General features: G+C 39.5%; 1 protein-coding gene across 2 annotated transcripts in view; it reads right to left on the bottom strand.

Annotated features, from left to right (window-relative positions):
* LOC127870946 (cytoskeleton-associated protein 5-like) overlaps positions 1–26,636 on the bottom strand; it is a 113,431-nt gene that overhangs the window by 31,187 nt on the left and 55,608 nt on the right. For both annotated transcript variants that reach the window (XM_052413546.1, XM_052413553.1), the window contains exons 30-33: positions 21,523–21,677; positions 11,016–11,195; positions 10,559–10,682; positions 6,520–6,699 (exon numbers count right to left, since the gene is read on the bottom strand). In XM_052413546.1, coding sequence (XP_052269506.1) covers positions 6,520–6,699; positions 10,559–10,682; positions 11,016–11,195; positions 21,523–21,677 — 639 coding nt within the window. The remainder of the gene's footprint in view (positions 1–6,519; positions 6,700–10,558; positions 10,683–11,015; positions 11,196–21,522; positions 21,678–26,636) is intronic.

Here is a 26,636-nt window from a genome sequence, read left to right as displayed (position 1 = left end):
GATGCACACAATGTTTGTCTAGTTAAGTGTTGGAATACACATTCCAAATAGACAATAAAACAAGATGCGTTTGTGAAACACAATGTCCCCCTATATGACGTTTGACCTTGGAGGATGACCTTGACCTTGTGAAGGATGACCTTGACCTTGACCTTTTACCACTCAAAATGTGCAGCTTCATGAGATACACATGCAAGCCAAATATCAAGTTGCTATCTTCAAAATTGCAAAAGTATTCATAAAATAAGCGATTTGGGCCACATATATTTGACCTCTGACCTTGAAGTATGCATAAAGGATGACCTTGACCTTTCACCACTCAAAATGTGCAGCTTCATGAGATACAAATGCATGCCAAATATGAAGTTGCTATCTTCAATATAGCAAAAGTTATTGCAAAATGTTAAAGTCGGGCCAAACAGACCAACAGACAGACAGGGCAAAAACAATATGTCCCCCACTACTATAGTGGGGGACATAAAAACATACTTTCTAAAGTACTCGATTCATTTTTAAGCATCACAGCTTTTCATGGATTGTGGTCCCATTATACAGACTCCAAACAGTTTACTTCAATTCTCATACGGCAATCTATTTTGGAAAATAATCAAAATACAAAACTGAGTAAGGGTATTTCTTTAATAGTAAACTGGTAAGTTGGGAAACATTTGGGAAATTTAAAAAAATTCCATTCAGGGCAGGGGCCTTTAGTGGACCCCCCACTTAAAAAGTAAATAGAGCCCCGAATATACAACAGAAAACCTGGAAGAACCAATAAAGTTTTAACTTGTCCACAGTTTAAACCATAAGAACTTAAGACAGGCCTTCAGGGGTGGCGAAATCAAATGTCCGAGTTGCCCGAGTCGTACATTTGCTTGTCTGGGCAACTGATTTTTTTCAATTAAGTTGTCCGTGGACAACAAGTTTTTTAAAAGTCGCGTCCAGGTATACAAAATTACCAGAGCTCCAGATAAGGGTCGTATTTTCGTAATTACGAATTATTTTCAAGTCCGTTACGTATTTATTTTAAAATCTTGTCGTACCATTAAGAATTACAAAATCAAGTTACGAATATTATTTTTACATCGGTTTGTATCGATTTTTATTTAGATTTTTTCGCGTATTAAAGATCTTTGCATTTCTTATATACAACGGTTATCGGGTTTGTTTAACAAAGTGCATTTTTTGCAATAAAAGCGGCGTATACAGTCTATCTGTCAAAAAACAATGGCGGCGCCCAGAGAGCGTCTTAAAAAACTGCAAAGCGTCCAAAAACACTCTTTTAACATATTGTACGCAAAGTGAGCGGAAGTTAAATGTTTAGAAAGACATTATAGAAATGATCTTATACGATGTTGTATGTTCAGTTTCCGACACAGTCGGAAAAGCTAAACAAGAGTTCCGCGGTCGGAGATGACCGCATTGAAGCCGGATTTTTGATTTAAATGACAGGAAAGTACCTTTCGTGTTTTTGTCAATGCAATACTTAAATTACTGAAATATTGTTCAAAGGTCAAAATGAAATGTAAGTACTTTTCAAGGCATGAGCAAACCTTGTGTTATGTTTTGAATGCATGCATATACATGAACAACAATAACATTTAAGGTCACAAATATGAACTTGAATTGACAATTAGGAAAGTTTGATCTCAATTTTTTTATTAGCAAATTAGTAACATATTGTTTGAAGTTTCCATCAATTTCATTATCAAATGTAAGAAAATAACCTTGACCTTGACCTTCAAATGAATGACCTTGAAATGTCCAGTGGTTACTTACTAGTTCTGGCCAACCTTCATGTCAAGTTTCAAGACTCTAGGTCCAAGCATACCAAAGTTATAACAACTTTAACATTTTTACATTCAAGGTCACAGTGACCTTGACCTTCAAATGAATGACCTTGAAATGTCCAGTGGTTACTTACTAGTTCTGGCCAACCTTCATGTCAAGTTTCAAGACTCTAGGTCCAAGCATACCAAAGTTATAACAACTTTAACATTTTTATATTGAAGGTCACAGTGACCTTCACCTTCAAATGAATGACCTTGAAATGACCAGTGGTCATCTGTTAATCCTGGCCAACCTTCATGTCAAGTTTGAAGACTCTAGGTCCAAGCATACCAAAGTTATACCATGAAATAAGAACTTTAACATTTTTACATTCAAGGTCACAGTGACCTTGACCTTCAAATGAATGACCTTGAAATGACCAGTGGTTACTAACTAGTTATGGCCAACCTTCATGTCAAGTTTCAAGACTCTAGGTCCAAGCATACCAAAGTTATAACAACTTTAACATTTTTTATATTGAAGGTCACAGTGACCTTGACCTTCAAATGAATGACCTTGAAATGACCAGTGGTCATCTGTTAATCCTGGCCAACCTTCATGTCAAGTTTGAAGACTCTAGGTCCAAGCATACCAAAGTTATACCATGAAATAAGAACTTTAACATTTTCGAGCACGCCGCCCGCCCGCCCCCCCCCGCCCGCCCGACAACATCAATCTATAAGCCGAGATTTTTTCGAAAAAAATCCGGCTAACAAAACCGCGACACGACGGGTCCAAATTTAAACACACAAAAAACATTGAACGAGTGGAAGGGACAAGTCCCGTGGCTAAACGTTGAAAAGATTGAAGGGGAGACCCGTTTTAATTGTGAAATATGTAAAAATTCATCTAAGGCATGCAATCTTAGCACAGTTTGGGCATATGAAGGTATTTGAAAAATAAAATTGTATAATACTGAAAAGACACTGTTGAACTCGTATAAATAAAGTTGCTGGTATGTTTATTTTGATTTTTTTTGCATAAAAATAACTATTATTATTTATTTTTAGGTCATTTATAAAAAATAAGAATTATTTTCCAAAACTTAGTAGTAACGTTAAGAATAAAATTTCAGAGTTCAGAATTCTTTTTGAAAATCTGGTAGTAATTTAAGAATTTCACAAAACCTTATCTGGAGCCCTGATTACATTTTATTAAAGCCGTAATTAAGTTTTAAAAAACCGGATGTTGACACGCGATTACATTGTCAGTGCTATTTGCGGAGCAATCAAGCTAAAATACGTGCACTTTCCTGCGCAGTGATCTCCCTTATTCTATAAGAGACCGGGAGCATGCCGCATTTTCAACATTCGGCCCGACTGTTAGACAGTGTACAGATTGGTTTCTTTATTTTTTCAATCTTCAACAACGGAGCAGAAACCCGAAGCTTTGAGCAGCTCAGCCCACCTCCCAAAAAACTAAGAAAGATTATGATAAAAAATATGATCTAAGTAAACGCACCAGAACTTTTCAAGAAACTTGGCTAACAGATTTTCAATGGTTACCAGTTTTTATAATCAAATTGCTACCAGTAGCCGAGCCTCAGTCTGAAGAGGTCCACATATTGGACTAGTTTAATTTGTTAAGATTACAATGTACTTATGTTCAGCACATGTTTTAATAACACTAGCTTTGCAAGATTTAAAGTTTGAGAAAGTCTTTATATTGTTTATAAATACTGCTATAATGAATGTACCATTGAAATACAATTATAAACAAAACAAGCAAATCATACTCATTTTGATATATTCCACACTTTTTAACATTAATCAATAAATGCGTTTATAATTTATATAAACATTAACGGACAAGTGTAGTTCAGCAACGGACAAGTTAAATTTCCTTAATGGTTGTCCGTGGACAAGTATGGTTTTTTGAGATTTCGCCACCCCTGGCCTTTTCCTGGCGTATCTAATGGTCTGTTAAACGGACCCATCACCAAACCAAAATTGTAAACAAGAGCACCGCATAATGAATGCCAACGCTCGGCAGTGGGTGCATTTTTTAACAAGAGCACCGCCTTGCGGGTGCAGACCGCCCATCTATTTTCTTTTTAAAGGTGAAGGGACTCTCATTTTCAATCACAAAGGAGGGAGGGGTGGAGTGAAGAGGGGTGTATAGTGTGGGGGTGTGGACATTTATTACATTATCTTCCAAAAATGTGAAAAAAATGCACAAAAAAATATTCCGGGGGGAGCTGGGGGGGTGGGGGGTGGGGGGGGGGGGGGGGTGGGGGGATTCTTTGGTGCAATGGTTGGACGGTATTTCAAACATCAAAATATAAATAAATATTGTGTGTTGTTTAACCCATTTCAAAAAAAAAAATTGGGGGGTGTGAGGTGGGGGGGTATAGTGTGAGGGTGTGGTGGTAATTTGTGAGATGATCTTAAAAAAAAAAAATTGGAGGGGGGGGTATGATTGGTCGGTGAGGGGGTATATTGTGGAGGTGTGGTGTAATTTGTGAGATGAAAAAAAAATAGAGGGTGGGGGGGGTATTCTTGGGTGCTATTGTTGGATGGTATTTCAAACATAAATATAAAAAAAATAGTTGTGTTTTTTAACCGTTTAAAAAAAAATTGTGGGGGGGGGGGGGGGGGGGGGGGGGGGGGGGTTGTTTTGTGTAGGGGGGTGTAGTTGTTGTGGTGGTGATTTGTGGGGGGGGGGGGGGGCGAGTGTGGGGTGTGGGAGGTGAGGGTGGGGGGGGTGGCGGGGGGGGGCCGGGGGATGGCTTGGGTGGGGTTTGGTGGAGTCTATTGTGGTTATGTCACCGGTAAGAGTACGTTTCTGTCTCAAAGTATCAATCAAATCTAATCATAAATAAAGAAGTTATGGCAATTTCAGCAAAATTTAATAATTTGACCTTGAGAGTCAAGGTCATTCAAAGGTCAAGGTAAAATTCAACTTGCCAGGTACAGTAACCTCATGATAGCATGAAAGTATTTAAAGTTTGAAAGCAATAGCCTTGATACTTAAGAAGTAAAGTGGATCGAAACACAAAATTTAACCATATATTCAAAGTTACTAAGTCAAAAAAGGGCCATAATTCCATAAAATTGACATCCAGAGTTATGCAACTTCTCCTTTTACTGTACCCTTATGACAGTTTGTGAGTGTTCCAAGTATGAAAGCAATATCTATGATAATTTAGGGGTAAAGTGGACCAAAACACAAAACTTAACCAAATTTCCTAAGTATAAAGGGCCCATAATTCCGTCCAAATGCCAGTCAGAGTTACATAACTTTGCCTGCACAGTCCCCTTATGATAGTTAATAAGTGTTGCAAGTATGAAAGCAATAGCTTTAATACTGTAGGAATAAAGTAACCTAAACACAAAACTTAACCAAATTTTAAATTTTCTTAGTATAAAAAGGGCACATAATTCTGTCAAAATGCCAGTCAGAGTTACATTACTTTGCCTGCACAGTCCCCTTATGATAGTAAGTGTTGCAAGTATGAAAGCAATAGCTTTGATACTTAAGGAATAAAATGGACCTAAACACAAAACTTAACCAAAATTTTCAATTTTCTAATTATAAAAAGGGCACATAATTCTGTCAAAATGCACGCCAGAGTTATCTAACTTTGCCTGCATAGTCCCCTCATGATAGTAAGTAAGTGAACCAAGTTTGAATGCAATAGCATTGATACTTTCTGAAAAAAAAAAAACCTAAACGCAAAACTTAACCAAAATTTTCAATTTTTCAAGTATAAAAAGGGCACATAATTCAGTCAAAATGCACACCAGAGTTATCTAACTTTGCCTGCCCAGTCCCATCATGATAGTAAGTAAGTGTACCAAGTTTGAATGCAATAGCATTGATACTTTCTGAGAAAAGTGGACCTAAACGCAAAACTTAACCGGACGCCGACGCCAAGGTGACGACAATAGCTAATAATTTTTTTTTTTTAAATGGATGAGCTTACAAATGAAATCTTGTCAGATTAATTTTTTTTTACAGGTCACAGTGACCTTGACCTTTGACCTAGTGACCCAAAAAAGGGTGTGGCGTGTAGAACTCATCAAGGTGCATGTACATATGAAGTTTCAAAGTTGTAGGTGGAAGCACTTTGATTTTAGAGCCAATGTTAAGGTTTTAGCATGGCAGACCCAGGATGACAAGCTGGCTATGATAATACCTCAGGTTTTCTCCGAAAACAGCCGAGCTAAAAATAAAAATTAAACAAGAGATATGTTTGTCAGAAACACAATGCTTTGACCTTGACCTTTCACCACTCAAAATGAGCAGCACTATGAGATACATATGCATGCCAAATATCAAGTTGCTATCTTCAAAATTGCAAAAGTTATGACCAAGGTTAAAGTTTTGGGACAGAATGACAGACACAATGACAGACAGGCCAAAAACAATATACAGCCAATCATTCGATACGGGGGCATAACAAGTGTCTAATGATTATTATATCTTAATTTATTTCAATTACATTAAAGTATACAACTATAATGTATATGATTTTGTTCTTCTCATTTGAATTATTATGAAGAGTTATATCAAAATAGTTTTTCCAAAATCAGTGGACTATTTGCCCCCAAAAAATCCCATCCCAAAATTGCATTTTTTTCCAAAAATGGCTGAAGGCTTGAAAGGGGTCATTGGCAAATTAATACAAGATTTTTAACCAAGTCTCCGGTATTATGATACTAAAAAAGAAATATCAGGTAAACCTACCGTTACCAGTGTTGCAAGTAAACACCTATAGAGACGCATGACTTCGTCCTTGGCTGTCTCAATGTCCCCCATGTGCGTAGAATAAGCCATCTTGAACTGCATGGAGATTGCTACCAGGAGCTGTTCTACATGGTTACCCATCAAGGCAACCTTGTCAGCATCCTTCAGTACCTCATCAATCTAAATGCAATCAGAACTTCATCAATCATAGTGCAATGCAATCCAAACCTACTCAATCCTAATGCAATTGATTTCCAACCTCAACCTAATCAATCTAAATAAGCTGTGCTCTGTGAAAAGAGGATTTAATGCATGTGCGCAAAGTGTTGCCCCAGAGTAGCCTGAGCATTCCACACAGGCTCATCAGGAATGACACTTTCCACTATATGACAGTTTAAAGAAAGTCTTTTCTTAGCAAAAATATAGTTTATGCGGCAAGTGTCATCCCTGATTAGCCTGTTTGGACGGTACATAGAGAATAACAGGTTACTTTGGACAACTTGATAACTTTACCATGACCATACTTGAACTTGACCTACATATCATCTAGACACAACTTCTGACCAAAGTTGATGAAGATCTGATGAAAACTACTTCAATTAGAGAGCGGACACCATTCTAAATGCTTGAAATGCACTAAGTGACCTCGTGACCTAGCTTTTAACCTGGCATGACCCATATTTGAACTTGACCTACATGTAGATATTGTCTAGACACAACTTCTGACCAAATTTGGTGAAGATCGGATGATAACTACTTCAATTAGAGAGCGGACACCATGCTAAATGCTTGAAATGGTTTAAGTGACCCTGTCACCTAGTTTTTGACCCGGCATGACCCATATTCGAACTTGACCTAAACATTGTCTAGATACAACTTCTGACCAAGTTTGGTGAAGATCAGATGAAAACTACTTCAATTAGAGAGCGGACACCATGCTAAATGCTTGAAATGCACTAAGTGACCCTGTGACCTAGTTTTTGACCCTGCATGACCCATATTCGAACTTGACCTAGATATTGTCTAGATACAACTTCTGACCAAGTTTGGTGAAGATCGGATAAAAACTATTTGAATTAGAGAGCGGAAACTGCTGTGGACGTTGCCCGCGCGCTGCCATGGTGAAACTTTAATACATCCCGTTTTTTTTAAACAGGCGTATAAAAATGTATATAATAATCAGAAGTTGTTTCATTATATTTTAGTTAGTATTCAGGACGGTTCATGTAAAATTCAAGATGTTTGAGGTTAAACAAATGATTCATTTGGTTAAATACGGGATTAAAGATATGCATTCCCAAAAAATTATCAAATTTTAGACTCTCAATTTTAGCACTGAAAGTCTGTCATTTAGTAATTAAGCTAACCTTAAATTGTACTGCTCATGGGTTCCTCGTAGGCCGAAATGCAGGGAGTTGTTTAACCAAATGGTATTCAGGAGTGATTTTGGCGTGGTTGCACCCAAAATGTTGTCTGTGTAGAGTTTTTGTATTTCTTTGTCAGATAATGTGGAAACCTTAATAATGCATATTATATTTGGTTTTATTGTGAAGTGTGTTACTATTTTATTTTTACTATTTTTACTACTTTTTTATTGTTTGTTTTATTTGTTTGGTCTGTTTATAATAAGTGCTGAACTTTTGACAAAACCTTTACCCTTTGATGTTTGCATATGAAGGCGTGTCAAAAAAAAGTAGTCCGTTTGTTACATGACGTCATCAGCATGCACTTATTCATTCTTAATATTTGGAAAATACGTTTTTTCTGTTTTTGTTGGTGTTTGAGGATTAAATGTAATACCTCTTGGTATCAAATAGTTTGTTTTGATAAATGTGATTCAGTTTTACAATAAAACAAAACATTGTAATTAAATCTTAGTAGCCTCCACACATGACTGATATATGAACTTCCTGTTGAATGTGATATAAAAAAAGAAATCAGGCAACAGGATATCAAGCAGATATCAATGTGGTGGTATGATAAAAGCTAATCTGGGACAACACTTATAGCACATGCATTAATCCCCCTTTTCACAGAGCACGGCTCAAATATAATGCAATATTCTAACACGGCACGTGACTTGTTTTCTATAGACAAATAAGGAAATCAAGCGTGGGTTATTCTGCAATAACTTATGGGCGGAGCTTAATGTTTTGAAAATAGTTCTGAATAAATAAAGAAAATATTGCAGTAAAATACACGTGCTAAAACCCGCTCTAAAAGAAATGTAATAAATGTAGCATGTATATAAGTGTAATGAAATAACTAATTGTATATTTGGTGATTACTGGCATAACCACGCCTACAAAGAATGTTATTTGTTAGGAAACTAAGTCAGAAAACATTTATAGCATGTCAGCTTTTCAGTAGCATCAATAAACGTGACGTCATTAAGTTTCTATGATTGTTGTTTTCAATGAAATGGACGTCATTTGCAAAATATTTGTAAATGAAAACGACGTCATATGTTTGTACAATTCAATGACCTTACTAAATAGTGAACTTTGTACTGAGAAGGGCGGAGTATTGAAAAATATAGTTCAGTCCTAAAACTTGAACCAAATCAATTAGAATCGTGTTAGAATCGAAATAATATTTTTCTATGATGGTTTGTTGTCGAATAACTCACAGTAAGTTGTATAGATGCCTGTTATCAAATCACTCGTGTTTCACACTCGTGATTTAATTCCTATGCATCTATACTCCTAACTGTGGGTTATTCGACAACAAACCATGATAGAAAAATATTATTTCTTAAATAATCTTATCAATATAAAAGTAATGTTATCATAACCTCTTAATAGATCAGCTAAAAATAAGATTTGTAAACATGGTTAATTTAACAATTCAAAGTTCTAAACAAAAAGATAACTTGACTGTAACTATAAGTATTGACAATATTCTTAAGCTTTTCCAGCTCAGCAGCAAAATGAAAATGGATATATGTAAACAGCATACAACCAGAACAGCCCGCGAGTAACTCGCAGTCTATTCAGGTTTTATGCTGTTTGCTGCTCATCAGTATCTAAGGTTTGGAAATGAAACATCCTAGACTTGAATCTAGTAAAAAAGGGTCTTTAATGTAATTTACCTTTCTAGGGGACTACAAACGTGTGAAAATACATATTTAAGTGGTAAAGGGACAAAGTTGACGGCTGTCTTACCAATACCAGTACCTGAACACACTTGGTTATTTCCCTTGGACAGCTCTCTTACCTGTGCCAGTGCCTGAACACACTTGGTTATTTTCCTTGGAAAGCTGTCTTACCTGTGCCAGAACACACTTGAAAATACATATTTAAGTGGTAAAGGGACAAAGTTGACGGCTGTCTTACCAATACCAGTACCTGAACACACTTGGTTATTTCCCTTGGACAGCTCTCTTACCTGTGCCAGTGCCTGAACACACTTGGTTATTTCCCTTGGAAAGCTGTCTTACCTGTGCCAGAACACACTTGGTTATTTCCCTTGGAAAGCTGTCTTACCTGTGCCAGTTCCTGCTTGGTTATTTCCCTTGGACAGCTGCCTTACCAGTGCCATAACACACTTGGTTATTTCCCTTGGACAGCTGCCTTACCTGTGCCAGTGCCTGAACACACTTGGTTATTTCCCTTGGACAGCTGCCTTACCTGTGCCAGTGCCTGAACACACTTGATTATTTCCCTTGGACATCTGTCATACATGTTCCAGTGCCTGAGCACACTTGGTTGTTTCCCTTGGACAGCTGTCTTAACTGTGCCAGTTCCTGAACACACTTGGTTATTTCCCTTGGACAGCTTCCTTACCTGTGCCTGAACACACTTGATTATTTCCCTTGGACAGCTGTCTTACCTGTGCCGATGCCTGAACACACTTGCTTATTTCCCTTGGACAGCTGCCTTACCTGTGCCAGTTCCTGAACACACTTGGTTATTTCCAATGGACAGCTGCCTTACCTGTGCCAATTCCTGAACATACTTGGTTATTTCCAATGGACAGCTGCCTTACCTGAGCCAGTGCCTGAACACACTTGGGTATTTCCCTTGGACAGCTGCCTTACCTGTGCCAGTGCCTGAACACACTTGGTTATTTCCCTTGTAGTGATTTGTGAGATGACAAAACTGATTGTGCTTGAGGTGTCCGGGTCATTACGGAATTTCGGGCTTGGAGATGGGGGTCGGGCCCTGAAATTAAACTCTTGGATTGGACAAACACATCAGTTATAATGTTTTAACATGCACTCAACCTTAAATTGAAGCATTTTAACTTGAAGTTGTACTATTATGCAACACTTTTTAACATTTATGTTCAATTACACTGATATTTGTAGAATATAAGTTAACAATGGCTTACTCAAACTTTTTTTATGTAATATTCAATATGAATATATTGTCTCTTAATTCTCAATTTGCAACACGCATACACAACATAAAACAAATTCAATAGTCTCTATTCAGAAACCTTAAGGACAAACACATACAACTCAGTACCGACTACCAGGATCGCCCTTGACTCACTTGACTTTAGGCAGAGAGACTGGCTGTAGCCATTCATCAAGGCTTTCAAACTGATAGAGCTGCGGGATCTGGAAGTTTTCCTTGTTGGAGTCATCACTGATCTCCAGTTGGTACTCCTTTCTCACAGCATTGCTCGACTGGGACTTGGGCATGCCTGTGCCAGGCCTCTGGATCTGAGGCCTACAGAATAAGCGAAGAACAATCATACAAGTGTGCATATACAAGTTCATGTTTAACTTAATTTGTATATTTATTTTATAAAGTTCTCATTAAACTTCTTCTTAGATATAATTTTTTTATATCCGTTCATATGCGTGTTAAACTTGCAATTAGTATGAAAAATTGGCTTTTTTTCGGAATATTTAGACATATTTTTGAGAGAAAATGTTTCTTTTTGCTATTGGGAGACAGCCTTTAAGAGGTTGTAATTTTGGACAAAAAAAATCACTGTTGTTAACTTACTGGTTTATAAACATCTGCATTACTTTACAGGTTGATGAAACGGTTTTGGAAGAAATCTAGACACTCAAACAATGGAAATGAGGTTAAAAGAGGAGAAAACTGTACCATGATAATGTTATTATAAGCAACAAAGCCAACCCTGTTACCCAAAATTGTTTTGTTGATTGTTAAGTTATGCTGTCTAAATACAGTAGCAAATATCTGATGTTACACATTTGAAGTAGTTAAAGAACTGATCGAGCAGAATATGGCAACTATACAAAACAAGAGGGCCTAAAAGGCCCGAAGTCGCTCACCTGAGATTCAAAGGAACTGACCTGTTCTGTGAAGCCCAAGATGTCATTAGAATAAAATGTTCTAACCAACTTTCATGACTAGTGAACACCCTGGCAGCAACGTTTTTCAACAAACCAGAATCATTTTCATACACATCCAAGATATCATTTAAACAAATATAATGACAAAGTTTCATGAAGATTCATAAGTCCGTATAAGGAAAAATGCCCCACCCACTGGTGGCCATGTTTTTCAAGCAACTGGAACCATTTTCGAACTTGTCCAAGATATCATTGGGACAAATCTTCTGACAAAGTTTCATGATGATCGTACAATAAATACAGCTTCTAGAGTGTTAACAAGGTTTAACTATAGCTATATAAGGAAAAATGCCACGCCCCCTTGGCGGCCATGTTTTTCGACCAACTGGAACCATTTTTGAACTCATCCAAGATATCATTGGGACAAATCATCTGACCAAGTTTCATGATGATCAGACAATAAATGTGGCCTCTAGAGTGTTAACAAGGTTTAACAAAAGCATGATATATAGCCATATTCGGAAAAATGCCCCGCCCCCTGGTGGCCATGTTTTTTCAGCAACAGAAACCATTTTCACTCATCCAAGATATCATTAGGACAAATCTTCTGACCAAGTTTCATGAAGATTGGAAAATAAATGTGACCTCTAGATTGTTAACAAGGTTTTACTATAGCCTTATAAGGAAAAATGCCCCGCCCCCTGGCGGCCATGTTTTTCAACCAACCGGCATCATTTTTTAACTTGTCCAAGATGTTATTTGGAATGAATCTTCTGACCAAGTTTCATGAAGATCGGACAATAAATGTGGCCTCTATCGTGTTAACAAGATTTTACTATAGCCATATATAGCCATATAAGGAAAAATGCCCCGCCCCTTGGAAGCCATGTTTTTCAAGCAAACGTAACCATTTTCAAACTCATTCAAAATATCATTGAGACCAATCTTCTGACCAAATTTCATGAAGATTGGACAATAAATGTGGCCTCTAGAGTGTTCACAAGGTTTTACTATAGCCATATAAGGAAAAATGCCCCGCCCCTTGGCAGCCATGTTTTTCAAGCAAACGTAACCATTTTCAAACGCATTCAAGATATCATACAGACCAATCTTCTGACCAAATTTCCTGAAGATTGGACAATAAATGTGGCCTCTAGAGTGTTAACAAGGTTTTACTATAGCCATATAAGGAAAACTGCCCCGCCCCCTGGCGGCCATGTTTTTTTCAATGATCTGGACCATTTTCGAACTCGTCCGAGATATTAATGAAACCAATGTTCTGACCAAGTCTCATGATGATTGGATAAAATTGTGACTTCTAGAGTGTTCACAAAGTTTCTATATAGCCATATAAGGAATACTGCCCGCCCCCTGGTGGCCATATTTTTCAACGGACCGGAACCATTTTTCAACTCAACCAACATATCATTAAGACAAACATTTTGACACAGTTACATGAAGATTGGGCATCAAATGTGACTTCTACAGTGTTCACAAGAGTTGTTTTGTTTTTTTGACCTAGTGACCTAGTTTTTGACCCAGCATGCCCCAGTTTCGAACTCAGTCCAGGTATCAATGGGACAAATGTTCTGACCAAGTTTCATGAAGATTGGACAATAAGTGTGGCCTCTGAAGTGTTCACAAGGCAAATGTTGACGCCGCACGACGGACAAAAGGCGATCACAAAAGCTCACCATGAGCACAGCTCAGGTGAGCTAAAAAGTGGAATATTCTATTATTCCAATTATCAATATATAGAAATGTTGCATAACTGAAGGGTATTGGTATGCAATGTTTAAGTAGGATTAAAGCCACACACCTTATTTGGCATAGTAAATGTAAGTATAAAAAAGAAACATATTTTATCTATGCCAATTAGAATATATCTGGTGGGTACAAGATAGAAATCCGTCTTTTTTGCACTTTAAAACTTACAAATAATCGGGTTTGTCGAATGGACGTATACGTCTAGAAATCCTACTTTCGGTTTTTAAAGCGGTTCCGTTTAAAAAATAACAAATAACTGGCTAACTAGGCTATAGATTTAATTTTATCTATGAAATAAGAATATGTCTGGTGGTAACAAGGTTGAAATCCGTCTTCTTTGAGCTTTAAAACTTAACAAGCAAATTCCTTGAATTGATATCCCCCGCCTATATGCTTCTGGACACAAGAGTATTATATTTGACACTCAAACAAGCATTTTTTCAAGATACAAAGGGCCATAACTCCGTTATTAACAGATGGTGTACAATGCCATTTGGCGTGCATTATCCTCTTATCCATATATATATACTCATACGAAGTTTCAATGAAATACGCCAAAGCACTTCCAAGATATGGCTCTGGATACAAAAGTGACAGACGGACGGACAGCCTGACAACGCCAAAACAATATCCCTCCGCCTCTGGCGCGGGATATATACTCATACCAAGTTTCAATGAAATCCGCCAAAGCACTTCCAAGATATGGCTCCGGACACAAAAGTGCCTATAGTAAAAAGCATTTTTTCAAGATACAAAGGGCCATAACTCTGTTTTTAACAGATTGTATACAATGCCATTTGGCGTGCATTATCCTCTTATGCATATATATATACTCATACCAAGTTTCAATGAAATCCGCCAAAGCACTTCCAAGATATGGCTCCGGACACAAAAGTGCCTATAGTAAAAAGCATTTTTTCAAGATACAAAGGGCGATAACTCTGTTTTTAACAGATGGTGTACAATGCCATTTGGCGTGCATCATCCTCTTATGCATATATATACTCATACCAAGTTTCAATGAAATCCGCCAAAGCACTTCCAAGATATGGCTCTGGACACAAAAGTGCCTATAGTAAAAAGCATTTTTTCAAGATACAAAGGGCCATAACTCTGTTTTTAACAGATGGTGTACAATGCCATTTGGCGTGCATCATCCTCTTATGCATATTTATACTCATACGAAGTTTCAATGAAATCCGCCAAAGCTATTCCAAGATATGGCTCCGGACACAAAAGTGCCGGACGGACGGACAGCCGGACGGACAACGCCAAAACAATATCCCTCCGCCTCTGGCGGGGGATAAAAATAATCGCGTCTGTCGAAATGAAAGTATACGTAAAGAAATCCAACTTTCGGTTTTAAAACAAATTTTTTAAATAAAATTCATTTTAATTATTAAATACGTACCTGTTATCGTATGCTTATCCTTACTAAGGGGAAATAACTCATCCGGAATTTTAACTGGGAATCCGCCACCTCAATACCGTAATACAGGCCAGGTTAAACATAGTGCAATGCAACCTAGCCAAAAATCGGTAACCAACCCTCAATATTCTTTCAATATATATACAAAAATATTAATCGAATAGCGGGGTGGGAGTTGGGACTTACCGATAACAGGTAAGTATTTAATAATTAAAATGAATTTTATTTAAAAAATTTGTTTTAATGTCATAAATACTGACCTGTTATCGTATGCTGATTTTGCAGCTGCGGTGGGAAGGTTCGTATATATTTTCCCAACACAGTAGAACCCATAAACAGGGTTATCAGCTAATGATATCAAGTAATCTTCGTTAAAACGGTATAAATTATGACTTCTCGGACAGAGTAATATGTCTATGTCGTAAAGAAGACACTACCGTTAGTGAAACCACAACAAGCCCAAACGTATACAAATTGTATTGTTGGCACTTCAGAAAACGAAGATAAAAAGATGACAAGGTGGTCGGATTCCTCCAGTAAACAGCTTAGAGCACGTCAAAAAGTGGGGTGTGATTAATATATGCCCACAAAACAGACAGAGCTCTTAATTCATGCGGTCAGATCCTAAAAAGGAATGAATCCTTAGATAGGATAAGATTAACTTTCCTTAGTCGAGGTCTAACCCCGAAAAATAGAAGCCGCAGACACATCTCCCCCCCCCCCCTTTTTTGGGGAAATGAAGAGTGTCTTTGAGAACCTCGAATGGACTTCTGACTAACACTGCTGAGATAGAACTTCAAAGCCCTGATTGCCCAAAGAAGTTTATCCTCATCTTCATGACTACCAGTTTAAGAAAACTTGGAAACTTGAAGGTAGAAGCCATATAGAGGACTTGATATTAAGCAAGGAATCCTGGCTGACACAACAAAGTGAAAACGACAATAGATCCAACTGGAATTGGTCGTATTCAACAGAAAAAGCATGAATTTCACTTCTCTGTATCGTAAAAGCCATAATAAGAAGGAAAACGGTCTTAAAATTATATTGGAACTGTTAATAAGCCTGATGAAAAAGGTTCATAAGGAGCTCATTAAGCATCCCAACATGTTACACAAGTCAAAACCGCTTAAGAAGGTAAAGGAACGAAAAACATAGTGTTGACGTTCCATAGTTTGGATCAGTTCCAAAATAGGTAAGACAGCACAGAGTTGCGATGACTTACACAAAACAAGGTATACGAAAGCATAATCTCTATCCTTTGATGAAGAAAAGAACAAATTTCTTATCATCAAGAAAAAGATGAGAAAAACCTCTATGTATCTAGCAGAGTGATTAAGGTAATAACTATGCTCTCAATTACCCAGTAAAAAAATGAATTTCCATAGAACCTTTATACAGTTCTGATGGAATTATCCTTGCACAAGTAACAAGGATTGAAACTCTAACAGAAAAACGTTCTTCTGTAGAGATAACTAAAAGTTATTAATGGCCAGACATGAAGTGGCACATGTTTGGATCAGTAAAAATATGTCTCAGTGAGATATGATATTTGACCTGTGAAGAAGTTTCCTGAAAATAATTGTACAGGAGACTTAAAAGGTCGTAGAACCATAATCCCATGGTTCATTAAGTATATTTCATGAAATTATGGCAAAAACTCAGTTATTGCAAAAACTCACCAAGAAGGCAAGATATTCCAGTTTATGTCAATGGACGAATGTATAACAATCGCACACCCTGCTGGATCGATTTCTGTGAACTGCATTGTTGACGTTGTTCAGCATACCGGTATACACTGCGATATACGATCGCATAACGCTAATAACTAGCGTTTGATGATAAACAACATTCTTTGATATACTATGTACACCATGCAACTCGTCTGCAACTTCACTGCCGCGCATGCGCAATTACATTATTGAACCCAACGGAAAAAAATAATTCGAAAGAAAGAACTGCAGGACAAAAGGTCCAACAGGGCGAGACGAACTGGTATGAGAAAGACGATAGAGAAAATTTGTTGTTCTTGCAAAGAACGAATAAGTTCCTGATTTCCAGTTACAAGGAGTGATAATATGATCACCTCCGTGTCTGTAAGTAAACCACGACCGATGTGTGATAGTTGAAACCATCACAAAGGAATCGTGAAAATGTGTTGTAAATGAAAAACAGCTATAAAGAATTTTCGCTTTTCAAGATGTAGATGTGCAGGTGATATTCGTTAGGATACCACATAATTGAGAAAATCAAGATACGTTGTTCTATGTGATCGTCCATAACCTTATCTGCTCACATCTGTATAAGATGTAAGGAAGGTTGTGGTAGAATAAACTATATTCTTGCCAAGATAATCTTCTAGTATAGACACCACTGAATAGTGGTAAATAATGACAAAAGGATGGAAATCTGTGTCATTAAATAATCCCGAGATTAATACAATTATCTTAAAAATAAAGCTGAAACGGACGTAAGAAAAGACGTCTCAGCAGAAGGACCGGTGACCGGACCGGTAAATACCGACCGGTGACCGGAACCATTTGTCAAGGATGGGTGGGCAAAGAAACCACGGCAAGCCGAACTTTCCCACTCCAAACACACTTGAAAATTGGTAGAATAGGACAGTGTTTAACACTTATAAGTTTATGACCTATCTACAGAATATAGCCTCTTCTTGAACCAATAACAGGCGCCTTTAAAATCCTGGATAATACAGGTCGCGAAGTCATCGATTTGCGAAGTACGGAAATATGATTGATAGTGGTACCTCCGGAATCGGAGGTGTGATGGCAGAAAAAGGTGAAAACCCTAGGGATAACCTTAAGCGGGTCCACGCTTGCCGGTAGAATGCATGGAAGTCTTAAATTCTGACTTGATTAATCCATTTACTTCAAGACTTCTAACCTGGACGAATTCCGAAAGGAATACGACCAGTTATAGGAAGACGGCCTGTTATGGCCAGAAGTGTAATAGAAGAATAACTTTAAGATGAGGTCCCTCCAGATCCTAGGATCTAAGATCTGAGTTCAATAGGTCCTAAGCCATCTACAAGACTGTAGCCGTCAATCTGATAGGCAATCCTATGTATCAGAACTCTTGTTGATTCCAGTAGCTTGAAAATATGCACTGCCGTAGGAGCAATAGAAAAGCAGAAGTCGATACAAATGTCGTCTTGCTAATCCTGCTAGCGTCATTAATGTGTCCCAACTGTTCCGTGACACTGACTGCAAAGTCTGTAGCCGACAGGTAAAGGCGGTTAAAACAATTCATCCTTCGGGTCTCGAACATAAATTAATATAGGTCAAATAGTAATGTTCGACCTCAATGCTAGTCTCCGAGCCCACTTCAGCCGATCTATCTGCAAGACCAGTAGTCTGCATGTAGCCGGTTGAGATAGAAGTACAAATAACAGATATAGCATGATTTGGTAACCGTCGCCAGTAGAACATCAGTATTGAAAAACACAAAAAGTCATGTAGATTGTTGAATCCATAAAATATAGTATTCAATACAATCATAGCCAGGGGTATACAACTATGTAATGTAGACGATACCCGTGATACTAAAAATTGACCGATGAAAACACAGTGGAATACCGGTAATTGGTAAGTGGTGACCGAACCGGACAGGTCAATGACCGGTAACTGTAGCCCGGTGAACGGACCAGTCATAATATGACCGGTGACGTTACCAGTTAAAGACCGAAAAATGGTGGAATCCATATGGTCTGTTATCAATGTCAAGCACTGCTCGGAAAAGAAGATCATGCCAAAAAAATCCAATCCGATGGCGATGAGACATCACTTATTCTGACCGGTGATCAGTGATCGGTGATATGACCGATGAATGGTGACCGATGTCCGGTGATCGGGACCGGTATAATATAACTGCGTCAGAATGGAAATATCTGGTGCAGAAGAATGACCATCCACGAAGTCATCTGATAATGTTAACCGGAAAACAACGGTAGATTATCAGTATTAATAGGCATAAGTGTCCTTGTAGTCGAAGTGGAGAAAAGAACAGCTTATCCCGAAGCCTGAATGTTAAACGAACTAGTGTTCGTATACAACTACGGCTCGGTGACTGCAACATGTGTGGATGCCATAAGAAGAACCATCACACGTGGAATGGAGACATGATATTCCTAAAGGAATAAAATGGAGAACGTCGATATGACCAGTAGGTTCATTAACGCCTACGTGAGAAGTGGCGACATCCATATAACTTCGATGCCGAAATATTGTTCGGCTACGCTGGAAATATTGTCTTCTACAATATTGTCTCCGTGAGCATTGACATGATCGCTTACGAGCGTATCAACGCCGAGAACTGCTCAATGAAGGAGAGGTATGTTCGATAACTATCCAGTGGTGCTCAATGCAGTCCGCTGATGTCTACGTGAAGGTTGACGGCGTCCTCGTTTCCTGCGATGTCGAGATCTGGATCGGCCGAGATGTGGATCGGCTGCGATGAGGCCGAGATCTTCTAGAATAACGTCTCCGTGAGTGACGACGTGATCGCTTACGAGAGCCGCGACGATGAGAACTGCTCGACGAAGAAGAGCGTGTCCGATGTCTAATCCTTGATGAAGACGATGTATTCAACGAAGAATAGGAGAATAATTCAATGAAGAAGACCGAGTTCTTCTTCTTGACCGGTGACTGGTGTTATCGGTGGCAGGCCTAACTGATGACTGTTGACCGGTGACCGGAGCGGTGATCAATGACCGGACCGGTGACCGGACCGGACCGTTGACATGACCGGACCGGTGACATGACCGGACCGGTGACATGACCGGTGACCGGACCGGACCGGTGACATGTACGGTGACCGGACCGGTGACATGACCGGTGACCGGACCGGTGACCGGACCGGACCGGTGATCAATGACCGGACCGGTGACCGGACCGGACCGGTGACCGGACCGGTGACATGACCGGTGACCGGACCGGTGACCGGACCGGTGACATGACCGGTGACCGGACCGGTGACCGGACCGGACCGGTGATCAATGACCGGACCGGTGACCGGACCGGACCGGACCGGTGACCGGACCGGTGACCGGACCGGACCGGTGACATGACCGGTGACCGGACCGGACCGGTGACCGGACCGGTGACATGACCGGTGACCGGACCGGTGATCAATGACCGGACCGGACCGGTGACATGACCGGTGACCGGACCGGCCGGTCAGACGTCGATCAATGGTCCGTGATCAACGTCCCCGGTGACGTACCGGTCATATCATGACCAGTGTTGTCACCGGATAATGACCGTATGGCGGATGCCAAATGGTCCGGCATTGGTCGATGTCCTTGACCAATGCCATCGGGCAAAGACCGGCTGACGGGTGTCGCCATATGGTCTGATGTTGACCGACTGTCTAAGAGACTTAGCATAGTACGGTCGCGATCGTGCCCGATACCCGGTGACTGATACTGCAACTATCATCCATGATCTGCGAAGTCACCGGGTATTTATCCACTCTTGTTTCTGCGACCATCATGTAGTCGAATATATGAAAAACAAGAGCAAAGCATATTCAACCATAAACTGGTCACAGACCAGATTATCATACGGCACATAAAATCATTATTTGACCATAATGAAAATTATAATAATACTGCCGTAGATCATAAATTAAACAAAAGTTTAATTCAAAACAGATGAAAAATAAAATGACGATCAATTAGATTGTCATACGGAACGTTAAAATCATTATTGCACACAATGGCAAATGATAAACAATCTGTCAATAGAAGAACACGCTTTGCACGATCTCGTAACACATTAGAAGAACATGCTTTGCACGTTCTAGCAATGTATTAGAAGAGCACGTTTTGCACGTGGTCGTTCGCGCCTGAAAACACCCAGCATGGTAGAAATAAACCATTGTTCGATAAAAACAAGCATGGCTTACCTTTTACAAATGAAACAAAATCCATTAAATCCACACAAATTAATCCGAATGAGAAATAAAAAGATAAATAACACAATTTATCTATTCAAAACCCCAATCAACCAAGTGAAAAACAATATTTTAATTCAGAGCCGTAAAAGACACGTATACACCTGGTTGATCCGGAAAGAATATTGAGGGTTGGTTACCGATTTTTGGCTAGGTTGCATTGCACTATGTTTAACCTGGCCTGTATTACGGTATTGAGGTGGCGGATTCCCAGTTAAAATTCCGGATGAGTTATTTCCCCTTGGAAAGTATAAGCATACGATAACAGGTCAGTATTTATGACATTAAAAGCGTACCTACCGTTTGAAAAAAAAATTAATTACTTGCTAACTAGGCTATAGATTTAATGATAATTTTGCACACTTTCAAATTGCATCTATATGTATTGATTAACATGTATTTCATTTCAAGGTGTGTGGCTTAAATAAAACTTGTATAACCTCACATAAAAAGGATAAATGAAAGTTTAATTGGCCTATATATAAAAGATGTTGGACAGAGGTTGCTAGGGGTTTTATTACATCATCAGTCAGCCGATGGTGGCAGACAGCATTGTGCTTACTGAGTATTGGATCTCTGTGCCTGCTGGGTGGCAGAGGGGGGCTGTGGTGCAGACTTGGGTCTCTCCTGCTTGGCAGGGGGAGGGGCTGAAGTAGCAGGCTTGCTCTTTGACCGCTTGATACGCTCATCCAGGTAGCTCTGGTCTTTCTCTCGAAGCTGAAAACAGCCATGCCAGTATTTACTATCCTCCTTTTTTGTGTTCTATTTCATAATACGCCCTTTGTTGTTTAAATGTCAGCATTAAGTTTTGGAAGGAGATTCGAGCCATATTACTGGATTTTTTCCTCTAATTTTCTTTATAGTTTATTAAAGAAGAAAACCTGGACCTGTTTTATTTGTCACATCAGACTAGCAGATTCTTTTTTGACTTGTCCCGATCTATATTTTGGTTTTCCCAGACAATATCACTTTTATGAATATAGAGCCAGGAGTGGCATAGATGAAAAAAAACGAACAAAGTGTACAAAAATCTAATTTGAGGGATCAGACCCCATGACAACATAAATTGCGTGCTGAATTCTAGCCATAAGTGTAAACATGAATAGAATGAATAGCATAACTGAATTCAACTTCTCATTATGCTTCTTTGAAACACTGTCAACTTAAATTTTTCATATGAAGATTAATTAGCATGACAGTCCCGGGATCTTTATCCTGATTTAATAGACAAATCAACAATTTAAAATTAGAGATTTCAACTACTACCCAGTTATAAAGGATTAATTTCAAATATCCCAAACATTACCACAATCTAGTTTTGAAACACATTTTCTTAAAATAAAATTCATTTTAATTATTAAATACTTACCTGCTATCCCTAGCTATACCTTTCTAGGTGGGTAAGCTTCTCCAGAAATCTTCAAGTGCCGGAATTCGGCCACCTCTCCTACTGAAAACAGATTCAGGTTAAACATAGTACAATGTAACCTAACCAGAAATCAAGAACCGTAAGTCATCTTACTTTTCATACAATTATGAAAATATAAAACGATGAGCGGGGTTGGGAGGTGGGACTTACCAATAGCAGGTAAGTATTTCATAATTAAAATGATTTTTTTTTAAGAAAATTTGTTTTAATGTCATAAATACATACCTGCTATCCCTAGCTGATTTTGTAGCTGTGGCGGGAGGTTCTCGTTATATTTTCCCATCACAGCAAAAACCCATAATCAGGTTTTTCAGCCAGAGATAGTAGAAATGTGTCCTCATACAATCTTCGTTAGTACAGTATTGTACTTAGTTTCTGAACAGGACCAGTACATTTACGCCATGGAAGAAACTACCGTTTGAGCAACCACAAGAGTACCCAACATATATAAATTGTCCTGTTGACACTCAAGAGAACAAAGATAGAATGAGGAAAAGGTGGTTGGAAAAAAGCAGCTTGAAGCACTTCAGAAAGTGGAATATTATTAATATACGCCCACGAAGCCGAAAGAGCTCTTTATTCATGCGGTCTGATCTTAAAAATGGATAAATCCCTACATGAGAGAGATGAATACGCCTTGTTAATAGTCGAGGCTACCCAACGAGAAATCAAAGCCGCAGACACATTCCATCCCCTTTTAACAGAATGAAAAGTCTCTTACGAGAACCTCAAATAGACTTTACTCTTTTAAAATAGAATTTAACGCCCTGACTGGGCAAAGAAGTCTATCATCATCTTCATGTCCACAAGTATTAGAAAGACTTGGAACTTTAAAGGGTTAGAAGCCATAGAGGGGAGTTGATTTTTAGCAAGGAATCCTGGCTGACATAACAAGGTTACAGATCCATCTGAGGAATGAAAACGAAGATGAACATCCTCAATAGAGCATGAATTTCACTTCTCCTTTTGGCTGAAGTCATAGTAAGAAGGAAAACTGTCTTCCAAGATAGAAACTGTAAAGAAGCTTGATCTAGAGAATCAAGAACACAAGCCAAATCCCATTTAGGCGCAAGTGTACGAGAAACAGGACATTTAAGATCCATAGATCGAATAAGTTCTGAAATCACTGGATCAGCAGACTTGTGATGATTAAGTAAATGCCAATGTATGCAAAATCATAGATGTATATCCTTTGATGGAGCTAAGAGAAGGTATCTTATCATCAAAAAGATAGATGAGAAAATCCGCTATGCATCTAGCAGAGGGATTGAGGGGATCAATTTTCCCTCGAATATACCAATTAGAGAAGAGTTTCCATCGAGCATCATAGACTGCTCTAGTGGACTTTCTCCTTGCAGAAGCAACGAGGGTTGAAGCCCTGACAGAAAAGTGTTTCTTCTGCAGAGGTTGCCTGATAACGGCCAGACGTGTAAGTGGAACATTGCTGGATCCGCATTAAGTCTGCCTCTTGAGACAGAAGATCTGACCTGTGAGGAAGTGTCCTGGGATAATCGTACAGGAGACTGAGAAGATCGTTAACCACCATCTCCTGGGCCACCAAGGGGCGATCAGGAGTATGCTACACAAACTCACCCTGATTTTCGCCAATATTTGGGGAATCAGAATTGGAGATAAGCGTAAGCGTCCAGTTGGTCCCAATCGAACAAAAACGCGTCTACTGAACACCCTGCTGGATCGTAAACTGGACTCACAAACAGAGGGAGTCTGTGATTGTGTCTGGTTGCAAATAGGTCGACCATAGAATAACCAAACATGAGAAAAATCTGATTGGTCCTTCCTGATGAAGTGTCCACTCCGATGGAAGTAATTGGTGTTTGCGAGACAACAATCCGCCAGGGTGTTGAAACAACCTGGAATATATTATGCTAGAAGAAAAATGTTGAGCGTCTTGCAAGAACAAGTAATTCCTTAGTTTCCAGATACAGGGAATGAGAATGTGTTCCCCCCCTGTGCCTGAATGTAAGTCACAACTGATGTGTTGTCTGTTGACACCATCACACAAGAGTCTTGGTATTAACTCCGGAAGAATTGGAATCTGCGATAACAGATTGTCCGGAGACCATTTCCAACAAGCTGAGAGGTTTGTAGCTTCTAGTCCGTTCATTATGCTTAGGATTAGATAAATCCTTAGGCACTTTCCACAGTTCTCCTCGTTTGGAATGGTCTTATTAGCTGATTCCAACGATTGAAATTCTGATAAAACAGTAGAACCAAAAGGAAGGCGTGTATCAATACAAGAAGAATCCTTAGAAAGCCTGTTGGGACTATTTTTTCGTGATACAGATCGTCAAATTAGTAGACATCTCCGCAGGTCTTGGGCAATAATATTCACCAAGATTTTGAAATATCATTTCATAGATCCGATTAATTGATGATAATATTTGATCCGTGTCATCATTGGAATCTGTCTCTGAATCGGCCTCATTGTCTACAACACCAGCAGTGTGCAAAGAATCAGCGGAAACAGAATTGGAAATACTAGGCCTAGTATCATGCACCAGATTGCGATTATCTGGTAATGATGAATGACCATCCACTGAATCAACCCCCTGATAATTAAAACCGTAAAAAGACGGTAAATTATCAGGATTGACTGGTACGAATTGCCCAGACGAATCTTGAAGCCATAACGTGTCCGGATTCGACGGTGCCGGAGCACGAGGTACCCGAATAGGTAGCGTAGCCGATACCCGTGGTGCAGAGTAAGTATCTGTAGTGGTGAGACAAACACCAGACGGCAAAGTCTGCGAAGTAGTACCAGTCAAAGCAACATTTGTAAATGTTAAACTGGAAACTTGATCTGGTACATAGGGTACCGCAACATTACAATCCGAGGCAGGATAGTAATGTGTAGGATACGAGTAGTCAGAGCGAGACTGTCTACGTGAAGCATGATGACGAGCTTTATCCCTGCAATGCCGAGAAACAGATCAGCTGCGATGGGAACGACGTCTCGTAGAGTAACGTCTCCTAGAGTCTCGAGATGATCGGTATCGATCATATTGACGCCGTGAATGAGGGCTACCCAGTGACCGGTCCGTTACCCGGTGACGTACCGTTCATGCTATGACCAGTGTTGTCACCAGGCAATGACCGTATGGCGGCTGCCAAATGGTTGGGCATTGTTCATAGTCCTTGACCAATGCCATAGGGCATAGACCGGCTGACGGTTGTCACCATATGGTCTGATGTTGATCGACTTTCTAAAGAAGTTAGCATAGTACGATCTCCATCTTGCCCTATACCCGATGACTGATGTTGCCAATTATCGACCGTAGTCAGTGGTAGAAATGATAGGAGGATTATCCTGCACCAAATGATGATTCTCTGGTAACGAAGAATGACTATCCGCAAAGTCGACACACTGATAATTAAAACCGGAAATAGACGGTGAATTATCAGAAGTGACAGGTACATATTGTCAAAAGGAATCTTGACCCCATGTGTCACGCAAAGACGGAGTAGCAGCCAGAGTTTTCCGACTAGGAATAGTAGTAGATACCCTTGGTGCAGACAAAACAGCCGTTGTGGTGAGATGAACACCAGAATTGAAGGGCTGTGAAATCGAATCAGTCAATGCAACATGTGTTGACATCACACTGGGAACTGGTGCATAGGGTAAGGAGACATTACAATCAGAAATAGGATAGTTATGTGACCGGTCATAAAAGTTGGAACGACAATGCTTCAGTGAAGCTTGTGTACGACTTATATTCCTGTGATGCCGAGATCTAGAATGGCTATGACGCCGAGAGCTAGAACGGCTACGACTGAATAACGTATTCTCGAGTATCGTTTCCGTGATGATCGAGATGATCGATATTGAACATAACGATGACGGGAATGAGGACTGCTCGATGAATAAGAGCGTGTCCGACGTCTACCTCTATAATCGGAACTAGTCGACGACGAAGGTGCATTCGACGACGAAGAAGTGGAATAATCCTATGAAGAAGAACGTCTGTTTCTGATCGTTGACCGGTGACTAGCAACTGTTGACCGGTTAATGATCGGTGCATGTTGACCGGTGTCCGGTCGGTAGTATTGACCGGTGACCGGTAGTACTGACCGGTGACCGGACCAGCCATCAGTAACAGATGACCGGTGAGTCGAAACGGTCATCAATAACAGATGACCGGTGGCCGGTGGGTCGGACTGGTCATCAGTAACAGATGACCGGTGGGGCGGACCAGTGACCGGACCGGTCTCCGTTGATCGTTGGGTCG

This window comes from Dreissena polymorpha, chromosome 1 (genome assembly GCF_020536995.1).
Source record: "Dreissena polymorpha isolate Duluth1 chromosome 1, UMN_Dpol_1.0, whole genome shotgun sequence".
NCBI lineage: Eukaryota > Metazoa > Mollusca > Bivalvia > Myida > Dreissenidae > Dreissena > Dreissena polymorpha.
Note: the sequence above shows the minus strand (reverse complement) of the source record. Positions and strands in the feature narration are given on the sequence as shown.